Genomic DNA, 18,166 nt, shown 5'->3' with positions numbered 1-18,166 from the left:
TTTCTGAGACCAGAGAAAATAAAATTAAAAAGTCTGCTTTTCAGAACATAGCCTCGAATGCAGTATTTGAAAGCGTGTGGTAAACTTTGTGAAATGAGAAGGAAGAAGGACTGTCTGCCTAGTGATTGTTTTTGATGTGGTATTTTTCTCCACTTTATCTCTGCTGCAGGACAGCTGCTTAGCACAAGCTGATTTGCCCTGTACGGCTGTTATGTACTTCAGAATAACTGTGGCTGAGTGAACAGAGGGAATGTACACATCCAGTTCCAAAATCTACCTGAGAAAATAGATTATATCCCCTGTTTGCCTTGGATTAATGAGGTAGGAAAAACAGATAACAATTAATCCTAAAACTGTTAATAAAGAGGAAGAGAGTACATGTGATGCACAACTGTCATTAGAGGATATTGAAGACTTTAGAATCAAAAGCAGAGAATTGTGGCATTTGTGCAGGTGTTTTGAATGTGTAGGCCACATGGGAAATTTTCTAGTCCCTTGTACATTTGTTTTGTATACATAAAATTACTTAATTACTAGTATTTTTAGTAAAGTCATGGGTTTGAGCTTTTAGTTACATGTTTTTACACAAGCAGTGCAAGTGTTCTGTTAGTCTGTAAAAACACTCAAGATGAAACTAATTTGTGTATGATGGCAAGAAATTATAGTTTATGAATAAATTTTTACATTTTTTGATTTTACAGGGTGAATGGATTGTAGAGAAAAAAAGTGAATTTCATTTTATTACAATTTTGTCATCAGAGAATATTGAAATAAGATTATATATTATATGAAGAGTGAGAACCCTAACCTAACAGCAGTTTTTAAACTTAACTTAGTATGTGACAAGAAATAATTTCTCCCCTTGTTTTCTGTTGGTGGGAAGGAAAACTCTACCAAATTTTCCCTTTCTTTAATCTTTTTTTTTTTTTTTTAAATGGAATGTAAACTTACAAAACATGCATCAGGTTGCAGATAGAGTTGTTGTAGAGGAAAGAGTAATAATAGTCTTTTTCTTGATAATACAAATGAGCACATTTCCGTAGTTTGTAAAGAATTACAAAGTTTTTAATGGTTTAGCTGAGCTGGAAGGGGAAGTGATGGAAACAGAGGGGATAAATTCTGAAGACTTGGAAGGTCCTTTGGCAACTGGGGAGTATGAGGTGGTTCCAGCTACAAGAGCAGCTTCAGATGCTGACAGATGTGAATCGTAGGAGTAGCAAAGGGGACTTGAAAAACAAAATACCTGAAATTCTTGAGACAGTATCTGGGCAGTGGTGGAAGTTGGACTAGACAGAGGAAGATTTGTACATGTGAGATTCAGGACTGGATTTTATTCTATCTGAAAAAAGGGAAAAAAAATAAAAGACCATGAACTAGCAAAATTACTAAACTTGCAAAACAGCCTATTTAGAACAGCAAATAGGAGACTTTAGCAGTGGGTTCTCTTTTTATTTAGTTGACTGTTGATAGAAAGTAGTAAGTGCTGAAGGAACAGGCAGGAAACCTAAAATAGTGCATGGAAAATAGATGCTATGTGAAAACATTGTGAAAGAGTTGTGATGCACTGGGGTTATCTGTTAACATACAAAACACCTCTGAAAGGAACTCTTCATTCAGAAATACTTTGGACGCATAAATCAGCAAATCTTTGTGATATTTTTGAAATAGGTGTCGTGAGAGGTTAGTAAACACTAAAGGGGAGTAGAATTGATTTCTAAGCTCTAGCAACCAGTAAAATTTATCACAATTAAGAACATCTAATAACTGGTGCTAGCTTAGTTACTGGCAGTTTTTGTAACAGATAAAATATGAGCCCAGTAACCAATCTTTATTCCTGCAGTCTCGTCTGACATGGGCTTGCATGGGTAATGTCATGCAACCAATCCCTTTGGGTTTAGTGGAATTGTATGTTGATAGCAAGGGCCCAAAGCAAGTGTGCTGAATCCTCTTGCACAATAACTGAAATAGTTTGAAAATTGAGACATCTGAGCTTTTTGCAGTAATGGAGATATGAAACTAGAGCAGCTATTTTTTTTTTTCTAATTTTGTTGATATACACTGTAAGCAATGTGTGAAACTGCCAAACAAATGCCATTTTCCATCCTTAGAGAACTTAAAACTAGGCACAATAGGACATATCACAAATTACAGTAGGGATACTTCATAGAATAATTTTAAGTATTTAGAAGCATTTCTAGTGTCAATTAGTTGACTTCTGTTTTTCATTTCTCTAAGGAAGTTATAAGTTTGCTGAAGCTAAAGAAAATCTTCAACGTTAAGACTGTAAACAACCATTAAAAACTTTTGTCTTTACAGAAGTTCAAAATTCTTGTCTTGGAAAACTGCAGGTATTTTTGGCAGATTCTAAACAATTCTGTTGATTGGTCTTGCTCATAGCAAAATAAAATTCTAGAAGTGAAGGTTTCTTTTCTTTTCTGTATCTCAAAGTCATCCATGAGGAGAACTGCTGCAAAATGTTCTCGTCAAGGTTGTTGCAACGAGAAAAATTCTGGGTTTAAATAAATATTTTGAATATTTTTAAGTTTGTCATGGTCATAGCAGCTTTTTCTGAAGAAACCAGTATGTTATTGCTGTGATGAGCGATGGCTACATTTTTTTTCTCCTCAAAGAAGGCAAACAGACTCTTTGTTTCTGTTATTCTTAGATATTGTCCTCTAAGTATATTTACAGTGTCACTCACAAGCATGAAATTATTTGCTTATCCATAAAAGAAAACATGGACATATGGTACTTTTTTTTCCTGTTTGCTCCTTATCTTTCTAAATACAGTTGCTACATGGATATTTTCCTGGGTCTGTCAAAATGGAATTTCTTCCATTTTTGCTTTGCCCCTTTCCTTCCACATTATTTTTATGTTTTGGTTATTATTTGATTATATAGCAGATGTAGCTTTAAGTGAATTGTTTCTCAGCCATGTTTTTTCTTGGGCTGTGGGGCCTTAAGGAGTGGAGCACAAATACTAGTTTGCTGCTTTGATCTTACAGCGCTGTCTGACACAGTCAATGTCCCATGCTCTTGACACTGGTTGGATTGAGGGTAGAGGTTGCAGATAGATGAAGAAATATATCACGTGGGTTGTTCCATGCCAGAGGCCTTGTGGTTCTTTCACTAGGCAGAGGAGAAGAAATACTGCATGTGAATTCAACTTTGACAAGCTTACAGCTGCTAGAAAAAGTGGTTATCCCATATTTAGTGGTTACCATGCATCCTTAGATGTTCTGAGAAATACACCTAATTGTTAAAAAGAAAGTTCTTCTGAGAATAACTACATTCACTACGAGAGTTTAGCTTGCTTTTCCTTTATAAAAAGCAAAAAGTGAGAATTTTTTAGTCCCTACTTGCTAAATGGTGACTCTCAGTTAACAAGTAAATGACATGTATTTTGCTTTTGCCTTTCAGATTTCCTTATGTGGTCGAGTAGATGTGTTTATTTCAGCCTTAAAATTGCTGGTGCAAATCCTTGCTATGGCATCTGTGGCTTCACCGGTTATATTTAAGGAATTTTGTCCCTTATATTATCTCCTCAATGCCATTCCTACAAAGATCCAAAAAGGCTTTCGCTCTATTGTGGTGTATCTCACAGCACTTGATACCAATGGAGACTACATTGCTGTGGGGAGCAGCATTGGAATGCTTTATCTCTACTGCAGACAATTAAACCAGATGAAAAAATACAATTTTGAGGTAAATACCAACTTTTACTGTTATCTCTTTTGATGAAGCTAAGTTGCTCAGAATTGATCTCCTGTTTGTGTCTCATTAACTTTGTGAGTTCTTGGTATGGTTTGTTTCAACAGGGGAAGTGTGAATCTATTACTTTTGTAAAGCTGCTGAGTTGTTTTGATGATCTGGTTGCTGTTGGTACAGCCTCAGGTCGGGTTGCAGTTTTTCAGCTTGTGTCTTCATTACCTGGAAGAAACAAACAGGTAAATCTTTGCATTTGGCTAAACTTCTGTGAGGTTTAGTTTAGCCAATCCTAGTAGAGTGTTACTGTGATTCTTTGTAATAGTGAAACACAGCAAGTTTTGCCTGATTAAGTATCTGTGAATATGTTTTGGGCTTCATATGTTAAGCTTAAATGTAAGCATGCTTTACATTACAAAAAATGTATTTAATCAAATATGCTTTTGAGAGATTTCTCCTGTGTAATAACTGATCAATTCAGTGGTGGGGTTTTTGGATTTGTCTTTAGGTTTTTTGTGCTAAATAAACATTAGAATGACCTCCACTTTTGTACTTGATCTCCAATTAAATCAGGCAAGAGTCACTGAATAGACTTTGTGTCTCCATTTCTCTTCACCTCATTCCTGTATTGCTTTGGTATTGTTTCACAGCTCCGGAGATTTGATGTTGCTGGCATCCACAAAAGTAGCATTACAGCTTTAGCTTGGAGTCCCAATGGAATGAAATTATTCTCTGGAGATGACAAAGGAAAGATTGTCTACTCTGCCCTAGACCTAGACCAGGTGAGCATTTGTTGTAGAGACCTTAATTCACGTTTACATTTTCCTAAAAGAATGCTTATGTATTTACGTATCTAGCAGTTAGGTAATTGCTTAGTGTGGTGTATTTAATTGGATGGCTTTATTGGTATGTGTACACTTGGCAAAGTGTGTGCACACCCACATGACAACCACTGGATGTCCTTCACAACTGCCTTACCTTTTATGAAAAGTAATATATATTAAAAGAAGTAGTGATCCTTCTTTTTTTTCAGATTTCTGTCTGTATAACTACCGTATCTTCCTTCAGCGTTCAGCCAGTACTTTCTCTTTTGTTTTGAAAGGGTACTTTTGAAGGATGTGACTTTATAGATGAGGTCATTTTCCCAGAATTGTTCAGCGTCTGAGTCTGGAGTGTAGAATGAAACTAATATTTGGGTGCTGCTGGCCTCACATACATGTTACGAGTGAATGGGATTTTTCTAACATCTTGTTTATTAGACAGAGCTGGGATGTCAACAAAACAAATGCTAATTTGAATTTCTGTATGGGAGAAACATTTAGACAACATCTATCCTAATTTATCTGTGACTGTCCCTCGTGTGCTTTGACAGAAGGGTTTACATTGCCAAATGTAATGATTGTCTCAGCATTGTATGACCCGGCAGTGGAAGAAAACGTGTCCTGGAGCTTCTATTGATTTCAAGTGAAATGTGTTAGCTAATATTCCAAGAGAAATTGAATTTCATGGTCTACCACTGTGGCATGCACAATCTCCCTCCCTCTTGCCTACATAAATGAACTCCACGTTTTAATATTAATTGAACTTTGGGCAACCACAGTTCAAAAGCTTTTGTTTGTTTGTTTTCTCTTGGGCTTATAAATTTCTTCTGAGTGTTAATTACTACCTTGTATTTTTAGGAAGGTTTGACTCTTGTTAATTGTATGTATCTTCTAAAGGGTATTTGCAACTCCAACCTTGTATTGGAAGAGCCATCTTCGATTGTCCAGTTGGATTACAACCAGAAGGTGCTGCTTGTCTCTACTTTACAACGCACTCTACTTTTTTACACAGAAGAGAAATCCGTCAACCAAGTTGGAACACAGCCCAGAAAAAAGTAACCCTCATAAAATCTTGATGCAGGCACATCTATTAATGCTAGCATTTCAGAGTGGATTACAGAGAGAGTGATCTAAGCAGTGAAATTAATACAACGCAGCAGACTGCTCATAGAAAGTTAGTTACAGTAGCTCTGTGTGATCAAGCATGAAGTGACAGTTCTACCTCTTTAGAGAGTACGTGTTTGCAAATATGTGACAATCGTGTTTTCAAGGCACTATTACACAAAAATATTTTAAGGTGTTTTCTCATGGTTTAAACTGAAATCACTGCCAGACTTCCTCTTTGTCCCTCTTGGTTTACTGTGACTTGGTGTGAGTGAGCATTGTAATCAGGTCTGTCTAATGGGTGATGAAATATTTGATGCTAAAAGCAAGTCAGCATCCCAATTTTTCTTACACACTGAAGTGAATTAAAAGGGAAAATGTATCGAAAGCACTTAATTTGACTTGAAAACTAGGAACTTGTGTGGCTTTGACATCTTCTATTGTGTAATCTCTCGGATATGAAGGAAGAGGGAACCCAGTCCTAGAACAGCATGACTGACTGTATCTGTAAGTAGAGGACATTGACCCTTGAAAGAAGGTCCCTGATGTATCTGTCCAGGGGGTTGAATAGTAAGAGGGTTTTCCTGGGCGACAGTAATGCTGTTTCTGTGTATGAGAGATGAAGGTTTCAGCAGCTGAGGTCTGTTCCATGCTTCTTGCAACCAGAGGTTATCAGTTTCTTACGTTGTTTGGTAGTATTTTGCTTGTTTTTTATTCTGGGAGAGGGATGATGCATAGTAGGATCTTTCTGAGATGGACATAGTGCCATTAAGGCTATGAAGCTTATTAGGAAGAGTCATTTAATTTGCTTAATTGATGTAGTGTCTAACATGCAAAGCTGAGGGGAAACTGCTGTTATTTGAAAGCACTGCTCTTGTCTTACTGTATCTAAATTTGTACTTTGGACATTTGATTGAATATTTTAATCAAAGCACTTTTCTTTTTGATAATTTATGCTTGTAAATTTGTACCATTAGTTTTAAAAATTGTTTCTAAATTACGTATCTAGCTTTTAAAATAAATTCTTTTGCATTTTAGCACCGGCAAGTTTGGAGCATGTTTTATACCTGGCCTGTGCAAACAAAGTGACCTGACACTATTTGCTGCCAGACCTGGGCTTCGTCTCTGGAAGTCTGATGTTCACGGAACTGTTCAGGCCACATTCATATTAAAAGATGTATTTGCTGGAGGGATAAAAACTTTTGAACTGTATCCTCGTTTGGAACCACCTGACAGAGGAAGTTACAGCTCTCCAGAGAAACACCTTGGGCTTGTTTCGTGCTTTTTCCGAGAAGGATGGGTGCTAACCTGGAATGAATACAGCATCTACTTGCTAGACACTGTGAACCAGGTAGATAAACCTTGTGGGTGCATGTTTTATTTCTTTCTTGTTTTTTTTCATGATGTGCCATGAGACACTGTTTGGGTTATCCATTATACTACTGTGGTTTAACTGCTTACTGAAAATGACCAAAAAAAGACTTTATTCTCTCCCTTTTCAAGTTGTTATTGCAATGATACACCCACAAACTAGCTCGATATGTTATATATAAAAACTACATTTATTTAAAGCTTTCAATTGAGGTGTTAATGTCATAATCAATTCTGATGCTTAGCAAAGCATCTAGAAATTTAAAATCTAGTAATTAATGCAAAAGGATTTTTTTATGCTTATAAAATATGCTTGAAACTATTTATTTTTTCCCTTCTACTACCATTGGTGTCTGCAAAAAAATAAGTACTACATTTTATTTGATGTAGAGTGAGGTGTTGTTTATTTTGTCTTATTGAAAGTGCATATGGAAGGGAATACAGGCTAGTATCTTTTTGTCTAAATGTATTAGATGTTTGTACTGTGGCATTCTTCTGCCGACAAATTGTGTACTGCTGAAGTTGTTATATTGTTGCTGCTAGCTGGGTAGAGAAAGTGAATATATCTGTGGAATTGAAATTACTATAAAAATTAGTTACATTGTGATTAAAGGGCTCTTTCCTGTTGCTTTTTTCTATTTTCTTTCTTTTTGCTGAGATAAAAATCTTTATCCTGTTAACTACATACCTTGATTAAAATCCAGTGAACAGTTTTGTTGAGTACCATGTTTTGCAAACAGTATGGTTATCTGATGCCAATTATTTGTTTCTGTGTTGACTCTTTATAGGCTCTGATTGGTGGCTTGGAAGGATATGGTGATATTGTGTCTGTGTCCTGTACCAACAATGAGATTTTTCTCTTAAAGGGAGATAGAGACATAATAAGAATTTCAAGTAGACCGGAAGGACTGTCATCAATAGGTTTGTATAGATTAGTAAGCTTTAGTATGTACCTTATGGAACATGGTGCTTAGGTACTTTTTTAATATAAACCCAAAAAAACCAAAACCAACAAAAACAACCCAAACCAAAACAAACCCGCACAAAACTCTTCAGATTATTGCAAAAACCTACCAGGTTCTGTAGAGTTGCTTATCTCTTTTAACAGATTATATTTAGAAATCTGGTTTATCTTCTTATCTGTTGTTTTGGCTGTAGTGAGAATGGGGGCATTAAGAAATTAAATATGATTCCCTTTTTTTGAGAATGGATCAGCATTATCCTAATGAGGAATCTCTAATCTGTGCATTTGAGACCTTATTCTGAACCATGACACCGAAGCAGTTTGGATTCCTGATCACGGTTATCCATGGTCAGTCTCAATAGCTGAATTGTTGATTCTGTGCCACCTGTCACCACCCACGTTCTGGAGAAAATCAGCCTTCCTCACAATGGGAAAGAAAGAACAGACAAATAAACCCAAAGAATGCTCACTAAAATTCCAAAAAGAATCTGAGAGTTTCTTTTCATATTTGATGCCATCTAAGTTCAGCGTTTATGTTACTAGAACTCTCTGGAAAGGACTACTAATGCATTTAAAACACTCCATCTTAGCTTTGTTTTAGCAAAATGCTAGTAAATATGCAATGAAGTCTCATTGAATGCTGGAGAACTTAACCTTCTTATTATTGCATGTTAGTGATAGCTTTAGTCATTTAAACAGCTCTTTACTCACAGACTTATGGAGACTAAGTATAGTTTACAAGGAGCCTTCTTGAATTATATTTTATTTTAATCACCCCAGCGGTTTATTTGGTAGTTTTCCTTGATTTTTTTCAAGCTACTGAATGTTTGAATGAGGAAGGTAAAGATATAGGATGGCACTTCAGTGTGTGATACAATTCCAAGCTGCAGACCTGTACTTTCTTTATACATAAACATAAATTCAGAATTTTGCTAGTAGAAACTTCACACAGAGTTTGGGGGATTGATTTTACTAAAATGTTTTCATACAGATTAACTTACAGGAAGTTTACATTGCACGTGTGTGCAAATATATATGTAGGTATATACATAAATATATATCTTTAAAATTTTGTGAACTTAGAATTTATTTTTTTTTTTTTTTGCGTAAAGATTTTTTTCTTTCAATACTCTCCAAGGGCTAAGCCCCTACTCACCTGATGCTAGTATTTATTCTTGAACTAGTATTTATACTTTTCTTTTGGACAGTTTCAGATGTGAATTCAAAATTATTGAATCCTTTAACAGATACGAGTCCTAAATTGCTGACCCCATCATCAGTAGTTTCATCTGTATCATCCAGCCCTTCAGTGGAAACAGATAAAAAAATGGTTACTTCCCTTTTGGTTACTGGTGATAAAAATGGTTCTTCGGTGAAAGATGATCTGGAAACTCCAACGCTGTCTGAGAAAAGTTTTGATAGAATGGGAGACTTGAGCAATGAAATGAGAAAAAGGGGCTGCTCTGTAGTAAGTGAATCACGAAGCAGGAGCAGTTCTGTGAACTCTGTGGACAGTGGCTCGAGCTTTATGATGTGTGCAGACCAACTTTCAGAAGCTCAGCGAGAAGGTCAACTTTCTTCACAACGGTTCAGCACCATCAGCTCTGAAGATTTTGATCAAGAACTCATTGTAAAGCCAATTAAAGTAAAAAAGAAAAGAAAGAAGAAGCAGGGTAGGTCTGGCAGAACTTTCTCTGTCACTTCTTATAAGAGCATGGTCACTTCTGATGTTTCACGGGAGAGAGTGTGTCTGTTTGGCATGCTTTGCTTATGTTGTGTTGTCATGCTTCTGAAATAATTGAGGGGTCACTGTGGGCCATTTCTGTTTCGGATGAAAGCCTGTTTTGAAGGTGATAAATTGTTTAAGTCTTTTTAGATCTATTTGTTTTATTCTTTTAATTTTGTTTTGCTTCATTTAAACATGCTCAAAGTTCTAATGTATGGATTAATGGCAGCATGCAGTGGACTCTGTTTCCAGTTTTATGTTGGAATTGTGTGATATCTATTAATCCTATTCTGAATATTTGACAGTGTCTTTCTTAGCCATTGTTTTTAGTTTGCTAAAATAGTGTGAGTACTTGATTGTTTTAATTGTTTACTATTATGGTGTTACATCTTGAAAATGTTTTGCTGTTAAGACTTTTTTTGGCTTTATATAAATCATTTAGTGTTAAGGTTGAAAAAAAAATCAGTATGTCGAAATTTAGATTTAGCTCTATTCTTCCCCCAGTTATAAAAATACTTTAATTTCTTACTTTGCATTGGAATTTGATTGTACTAATATTATTTACACACACACCCCTTTTTTTTTTTTTTTGTGAGAACAGAAAGTGGAACAAGGAAAAACCACAGCTCTCTGGAAGGCACACCAATTTATGAGCGTCAGCTTTCTGGTGACAGTCCCCATTCATTGAATGCAGACTCCTTTTCCATGACCTCCAGCATAATGAGTGGCAGCATTGATCATTTGAGCACTGGATCTCCAGATCAGGAAAGCATGTTCAGTATGGAGTCCCATACGATCTTGCAAGAAGATAATGGTTCAGAAACTTTCAGTGTCCTGCAGTCTCCTGAGTCAGCAACTGTACTAATTAATGAAGAAAATGGAGAGGTGGTTGATTTGCAGAAACTTCCAAACAGTGACAGTGGCATGGGTACTTCAGCTATTATAGATACTTTGACATCTGCATCTCCTCTGATCCTCACAGAAGACTTGACAAGCAGTATTGATGGTGAATGTAATGGTAGTGTGGTTTCTGCAAGCAAAGAATTCTGTCCTGGAAAGCTGAGCCAAGAGGAGGAGCAGGATTTTCCTATGTTGTGTAAAATAGATGAAGATTTGGATAAAATGAAGCTGCAGGATACTGAAAAGTCTTTTGAAGGGCCAGACCTTACAGACCAGACGTTTTTGGAACGTGACCATACATTTGGTGTTCAGACATCACTGACACCAAAGGAAAGTGATGAAATTGGTAGGGAAGACCAGCAGGAGCTCTCCCTAATCCACAGCGCTCTGTCAGACCCTTCTGCGCTCCACTTTGACATCTCTAATGATGTTTGTTCAGATAACGCTTCCATTTCTGGGTGGAATTTTGAAAGTGCAATCAAAGCTAAATCTAGTGCTAGCACTGCTGAATGGGTAGCAGACACTCATGAAAGTAAGACTGAGAAATCTGCCTCAAGTGATGAAGAGGATATTTATGGCCATGGATTACCATATTCATCCTCGGAGACCAGCATGCCTGAAGCTGGTGCTGTGCCTGGTTCACAGGATGTGGCCAAGATAAGCGCCGATGAAATGGTGCTGTTAAAATCTGATCAGGTATTTGTTTTCAGTTTAGTTAAAGTACCTTTTAACTTTCAAAAGAAACAGCTTTTCAAAAGCAGCGTTCCTGTAATTACTGTCCTTTAAATCTGTAGAGAGCAATTTTTTTTCGCTTCATTCATGTAAACAAGTAAAGCAAAAAGCCAAAAGCGACACGTAACTCTTACAAAATGTGATGTATCTGACTTCAGAATGGGCGATGTGTGCTTACAATGAAGAGAAGCTGCTCTGGCTGTATTATTCCCAGCTCAACAAAAATGATGTTTGAAAGCCATCCATTACAGAGTGAGCAGTAAAACCAAGTCATGCTCAAGTACTGCACATTGTTTGGGTCTCCAGTAGCCCAAATTCTGTGTGAATGCTGTTCCCAAATTCAACTGACTTCATGGGGAATGAATGCTGATTATCTCACATGGCTGGCTCCTGGTTAAGGGTTATTTTACCTGTAAATACTCAAAGTAAGGATTAGTCTCTGTGCCCTAGCCAGCAGTTAGAACTATTTAAAACGATGACAGTTTCTTTTTTTCTGTTATCTCTTTTTCCTTTATTGTTATTTTTCTGTTATCCCTCTTTCCTTTATTGTTATTTTTATGTTATCACTCTTTCCTTCATTGTTATTTTGTGGATGAATGTTTCCAGAAACAATAATTCTCATCAGACTATAGAAAAGAAGTACTAAAAATTAATTGTAAAATCTGCAAAACTGCCAGACTTACTGGAATTTTTAGCAGAAGTCTGAAGAAGGAAATGCAGTTCTTCTAAGTTGGGTTTTTTTAGGTCTGTGGGTTTTTATTTTTTTTTTAGATCTGTAACAGCCTTGAATTGAGAGCAACCAAGAATTTGCTCATAAAGGCTGAGTTACAAGTTGGTGGTGTCCAGTCTAGTAACAACTGCAGCCCATACTGTAGAAGGCTTCTAGTTTCAGGTTATTGTGTTCTCTCACTGTGACATGTTCAGAAAGGCTCCGCTAATCCTTTCATTGCAGGTCACGTGTGCAATGCTTGAGTTCATGGCACACAAGCCATCAAAATTTCAGATAGCAGCCTGCAAACCAAACTTCTGCAAGACATGGGTCCTGTACCATACAGAGAGTATTGGAGTTGGATATTTAGCTGTCTCTGCACTCTAGCTGTCTTGTTCCCTTTGCTCATCACTTCCTAGACAATGAATAATTTCCTGCACTAAAGACAGACTGTAGCTTTTTATGTATTCCTTTTTTGCACCTGCCATTTACTTTAAGTTAATGAGAGATTTTCCACTTTTTGGAGGTGGATGACAGTGTGGAGGGGTTTGTTTTTTTTTGCTAAAACTGTTGTTCTAGCAGTCTTATTGTGCAGTACATAGAGAACACTGACAGATGTAGTTTTTATTTTACACAAGGCAAATGTATTCATTGATTAAGGTTACTTAAGATTCTTAAGTTCAGTGTTTTTTAATCAAAACATGGGAGGTGCTGTACTTATATACCCGTTTTCTTGTGCAGTTGGAAGTCACCTGACACTGTTCTGACTGTACAGTTTTTAGTTTGCAGAGAGCTGGATGGGGTACTCTGGCCCTGGTTATGGCATCCTGAGCCTGGTTGTTTCAGAAAAGTACATTTGGTGCCTGGACTACCGAGGCAGCCTGTACTGCAGTGCCCTTCCTGCGGCCGGGCTGCGCTGGCAGAAGTTTGAGGATGGAGTCCAGCAAGTGGCAGTGTCCCCGTCAGGTAGGTTGGTTTCTGCTGCACTGTCACCTCAAAAACTTACATAAACTTGGACGTTTTCTTTGCTTTTTTTGTTTAATTAGATGAAACTTGTAATTTTCGAGATTACAGAGTTCAGTGCAAATGTAATTTCCACTTAGGTAGTTTATTGTTTTTTATTTAAATATGGCATTTATGAAAACTTGGTTGTTTATGGCTTGTTTCACATAAAAGTAATGTGTTAGTTTTGTTTTTAAAAAAAAAAAACCTCACAGTTACATGACTTCACTGCCTCTGCATCCCATGTTGTAGTGTAAGTGGCTGTCTTTCTAATGGGTTCACGTTGCATTTTGGAAGATTTTCAACCTGCATTTGTCTGATTGAAGTGAACTTCAGAAGTAGCAGTTCAATGGTAGGCAGAGATGAATGAAGAGCTCCCTTTCTATACAAAACCTTGATTTTTGTTACAGAACTAGAGAAATTCTTTACTGTGGGGGTGGTGAGGCACTGGAACAGGTTGCCCAGAGAAGCTGTGGATGTCCCATCCCTGCAAGTGTTCAAGGCCAGGTTGGATGGGGCCCTGAGCAATCTGGTGTAGTGGAAGCTCTCCCTGTCCATATCAAGGGGAGTTGGAACTAGTTGATCTTTAAGATCCCCTTCCTCCCAAACCATTCTGTGATTCACAAATTTAAAATTCTTTTTGTTGTAAATGTTGAATTGCTTTTGCATATGTGTGGATTTGTTGATTTGATTTCTTTTTAAATACTGAAGAAAAAAATGCCTTTTAAGGTTTGATGCATTTGCATATGAATTTGTTCTGAGTAGTTGGGAAGGAGGATTATGTTGGATTAAAAATAAGTAGGTTTTGGTTATAAACTTGTCACTTTTGGCCTTCCAGATTGTTCCAGGACTGGTGGGAAAATACAAGTTTCTCAGCTATTTCCATTACTTTGTCTTCTGCCTTGCTGCTACTTTTCTTCCCTGTCGTTTCTAAAAGCACATGCCAATCTTCCCTTCTCTCTGTAGGGGAAGAAAGAAATTCTATTTAATCTGTAGCTGACCTTTGTTATGGCTAAAACAATTTAGGAGTAGTTGTACTAGGTTCATCCAGCTCAGTATCTTACCCGTAAGAGTGGTCAAAAGCAGGTCCCTGCAGAAAAGTCAAAGCAATGAGCATGTGTGAAGTGTGCCCTTGGTAGTTTCAGGCTACAGTTGGTGGCTCAGAGATTTCCTGGGCAAAAGGTTGTTCTGCATTTACTATCCTTCAGTTCCAGGAACTCACCCAGCTTTTCATTGAATCTATGGAAGCTTCTAGCATTTTTGCCATGGATGTATTAATGCAGGAGCACGTTAACCACAAATGTCAAAGTGGAATCAAATGCTATTTGTGGAATTATTCAAAGGAGATTAATATGACAATGTACTGTTCTGGTATGAACTAGCAGTAAAGTTTGGGCTTCTGTTTGGTTTTCTTTTTCTAAGCTGTCCTTGCTAATTCAAATGAGGGGAGAATTCTGGAGAAGGATTTGTGCAGTGGCATTGCTGAGTAACGAGAAGGTAATAACACTGCCCAGTGCAGGGTGGCCAGCACACCTGGTCAGTCACTTGTGACTGGTCCACAAAAGCTGTGATTTACTACTAATATTTGTGAAAGGTGAAAGTACCAAAATTAAACCCTTTTCCTTTATGCACCAAGGATGCACTAGACTAGGACAGAAGCAAGCCATGAACTTCAGTCTCTCAGCATTGGCCCTGACATAGAACTTGTTTGTTACTGTTCAGTGTTTAGCTGAGGAAAAGTAACTTGCATTTGAACATTTAAAAATCACACATATTCTAATGGTATATGTATTTCAGCACTTCTTAGACAAGTTAGTCACTGCTCTGGTCTTGCTTTTAAAAAAAAAATTCCAAGTGTTTTTTAATCTTGCATTTTTGTTTAATGCTACTGCTTTCCTTTTCCTCTCCCGTTGGTTTGGGTGTAGGTAGGACACATCAGCTGAGTCTGTTACAGTAATTGCTGAGTGCTGTTATGTTCTCTCAACTCCTCACATAGGGGCTCTTCTCTGGAAGATTGAGCAGAAGACTAACAAAGCCTTTGCTTGTGGAAAAGTAACTATTAAAGGAAAACGCCACTGGTATGAGGCTTTACCCCAGGCTGTATTTGTAGCTTTAAGTGATGACACCGCCTGGATTATCAGAACAAATGGAGATCTGTATCTGCAAACAGGTACCTGAATTAATTATAGGCTCTTTGAATTTTTGCAGGCTGAGATCATTAGATTTCAAATCTATGGAATGTCCACAGTTTGCTATAAACTTTTATCTGCAGCCAGGACATAGGGAAGCCTTTTTACCCTGAGAAAAGTTTGGAAACAGTTGTGAAGTATTGTGTAATTAGGAGAGTGGAAAAGCCAGTTCATGGACACTTTTTATGTGTGCCAAGTGGAGTTTATGACATGGAGAGGATATAGGATGGATGCAGAGAAATGGAAAGGGATTGCAGAAAATATGAAAATAATATCCTTGCTTTGGCAATGGTATGGTGCACTGAAACAACTGAGCCTTAAGTGCATTTTCTTCTTGATTTAGGGATTTTAACAGTTTTAGAAGGACTTTGAAAGGCGATGAGATACTGTGTGGCTGTTCAGAAGGAATTTAGGTATGGGGGCAGAAAAGGGGAAAGTATTTGTTTTGTGTTTTGAAAAGCACAGATCTCTTGAAGGTAAGAGTTACCACTTGATAATGAAAGTGTTCTGAGACAGATCATGAAGTGCTTTGGAAGTATAAACAAGTGGTATGTATTTTATGTGATAGAGAAAGCAAAGCCATGGAGGAATGGAATGGGCTGTGGAGCAGCATCTTTACAGCTGCCTTCTTGTTGGATGTGAATGAGGCAAGGACTGGAAAAGGCATAGTGCAGTGTCAACTTTGAAGTCATGGCCATAGTTTTAAGTTCTTCAGTGAATAGAAGAGGATGCATTTGAAGGTGTTATGCAAACGATATTAATGCTAAATACAAGGAACAAGGATGAAGGTACAAGTTTTAGAGTTAAAGGAGAAAAGTATCAAGGACTCCTGGGCATGCTGGTGTTGCACAGAGAGCTGACTTGGTAAGGAAAAATTACCAATAATATGATGAAGGAATTACTGGAGAATGAAGAGGAAGACTGAGGTAAAGGGGGAATTGTAAGACATACTAAAGCAGGACAACATTTCAGAGTGGCTGTCAAAATTCTCATTTACTTTTAATTTTGGCATTCTCCTATTTTCTTTTTTAAATTTAATTACTGTAGCACAATACAGAAATTCTTCATGATTAAGAAAACTGTTTAAGTACACATAATAGTTTTGAAGATAATCTACTTAAATTACTTTCTTTTATTTAAATGTAGTAGTTACAGAGAAATCAAGTGGCCCTGCCCGTGGTCACATGCATAGTGCCAGCCAGCTTGGATAGTGGTGAACAAGAGTGAACTTTTGATGCCAATCACACAGGGCTCTGTGGAGGTTTGAATCAACGCTTTTCTGCCCTGTGAGAGACTGGTTTGATTACATCAGTTTACATTCTGCTGTTTTTAGGCTCCTAAATTTGTCTTTTGATGCGAGAAGTAAATTTGCAGTATGTATGTCTTGTTAATGTGAGACAACCAGTGGAAATTGTTTCTCCAGGATTTTTTCATTCCCTTCACTGTCTCATCTAACATTTATAACAAAAGTGTGTGCTCAGAGGTTTAGAAATGAGCATTCTTGTCAATTTAGAGTATCACATAGATGAATCTTTTTGTACTGGCTTTGGCAGCATAAGATTAAACAAAAACTGTGTCTCCTGAGGTGTTTTACATGGAGCTGTGTAAATCAAGCTTCAGTGTAGTTGTGAAGAAGATATGTTCCTATAGATTAGATATACAGATGTGTGCAACGTGCCTGTAAAGCTAGCAGAACCTTTCTGCTCCTTTCAGTACTACAGACTGTGGCATGCTCTTTTGCAATTGCTCTGCAGCCAATATTCAGATCAGGTTGCTTCTCTCCCTGGCATGTTTTGGGCAAAAGTTCTTCCTTTACTGACTTTTCCTTTGATGCTTCTGTCAGGTCTAATAGGGATTTTATAAATGGAGATTCCTGGTACTGACACTAGAGGGAGAAAAGGAACAGAAATGACAGGACATGACTAGTGGGCCCTGCAGGATGTTGAAGGATGTACAGTGCTTTATTTCTTAAAATGTAAACTCACCTATATTAGAGGAAATTATTAATAGTTTGTAGAAAGGAAATAATGATCAAATGACAAATGTTAGCGTGTCAGGGATATTCCTCTTCTCATTTTCTTTTGCTGAGTTTCTTTATCTCTTTTTGTTGCAAAAGCCAAAGTTTGTAAAGCAATCCTCATTTTTTGATTTCTAGGCCTGAGTGTGGATCGTCCTTGTGCCCGAGCAGTAAAGGTTGACTGCCCTTATCCACTGTCACAGGTTACATCCAGAAATAATGTAGTGTGGGCCCTGAGTGAGCAGCGGGCCCTGCTGTACCGGGAGGGAGTGCGCAGCTTCTGTCCTGAGGGGGAGCAGTGGAAGAGTGATATTGTCAGGTAATGGCACTGTGGTGGGACATTTCTTCTTTTATTAAGTACTGCTTCATGCCATAATGGCTTTGATGAGCTCACCAGTTATTTGAGGGTTTGTTTTTTTTTTTTTTTCCCTGAGATTACATCTCAGCATTTTCTTGGTCATCCAGTCACAGATTTTTATAAATACTTTGTGTAGTTGATATTTAGCTTTGTAGTTGATCCTGTGCTTGCAGTAGTTGTTTTGTGCTCAAGTTAAAAGCCCTGAGTCTCTAATGCTGGCTTTGAGAATCTAGAATGTAGTCTCTCTTGTGACATCAGCCTGAAGCAAGTATAGGAGGAAATTCCAGTTCTTGTCGTCATATGATTTTATCTACTGGATATTCTGTTGTGAAGCTTTAACTTGTCTTACCTCACAGCCTGGTATTTTGGCCCTTGAAAAGTCTAAGAAACTACTCAGTGTTCTTGTTCAAACCTGAAATTTGCATGCACTTTGATTGGTTTATTTAATGACAAAGCTGCTTGACCTACACCTTAGCTACATTTAGTGTTCTTGGGGTTTGTATTAAAATTGCAGAAAGCAGTCAGTATTTGTTCTTAAATTGTCGAGAAAGGTTATCTGAAAGAACTA

At 37.4% G+C, this 18,166-nt stretch overlaps 1 protein-coding gene across 2 annotated transcripts in view; it reads left to right on the top strand.

The window, feature by feature from the left end:
- TECPR2 (tectonin beta-propeller repeat containing 2) overlaps positions 1–18,166 on the top strand; it is a 42,827-nt gene that overhangs the window by 1,596 nt on the left and 23,065 nt on the right. For both annotated transcript variants that reach the window (XM_027730871.2, XM_039381121.1), the window contains exons 2-13: positions 170–321; positions 3,421–3,705; positions 3,819–3,947; positions 4,356–4,487; positions 5,424–5,581; positions 6,669–6,981; positions 7,790–7,922; positions 9,213–9,638; positions 10,293–11,287; positions 12,815–12,998; positions 15,031–15,204; positions 17,379–17,559. In XM_027730871.2, the coding sequence (XP_027586672.2) occupies positions 3,487–3,705; positions 3,819–3,947; positions 4,356–4,487; positions 5,424–5,581; positions 6,669–6,981; positions 7,790–7,922; positions 9,213–9,638; positions 10,293–11,287; positions 12,815–12,998; positions 15,031–15,204; positions 17,379–17,559 (3,044 nt within the window). In that variant the 5' untranslated portion in view covers positions 170–321; positions 3,421–3,486. The remainder of the gene's footprint in view (positions 1–169; positions 322–3,420; positions 3,706–3,818; positions 3,948–4,355; positions 4,488–5,423; positions 5,582–6,668; positions 6,982–7,789; positions 7,923–9,212; positions 9,639–10,292; positions 11,288–12,814; positions 12,999–15,030; positions 15,205–17,378; positions 17,560–18,166) is intronic.

The sequence above is a fragment of the Pipra filicauda genome, unplaced genomic scaffold, assembly GCF_003945595.2.
Source record: "Pipra filicauda isolate LSUMZ 115617 unplaced genomic scaffold, ASM394559v2 scaffold212_size3012638_pilon, whole genome shotgun sequence".
In the NCBI taxonomy this organism is placed as follows: domain Eukaryota; kingdom Metazoa; phylum Chordata; class Aves; order Passeriformes; family Pipridae; genus Pipra; species Pipra filicauda.
This window is presented reverse-complemented; position numbering and strand designations above follow the sequence as displayed.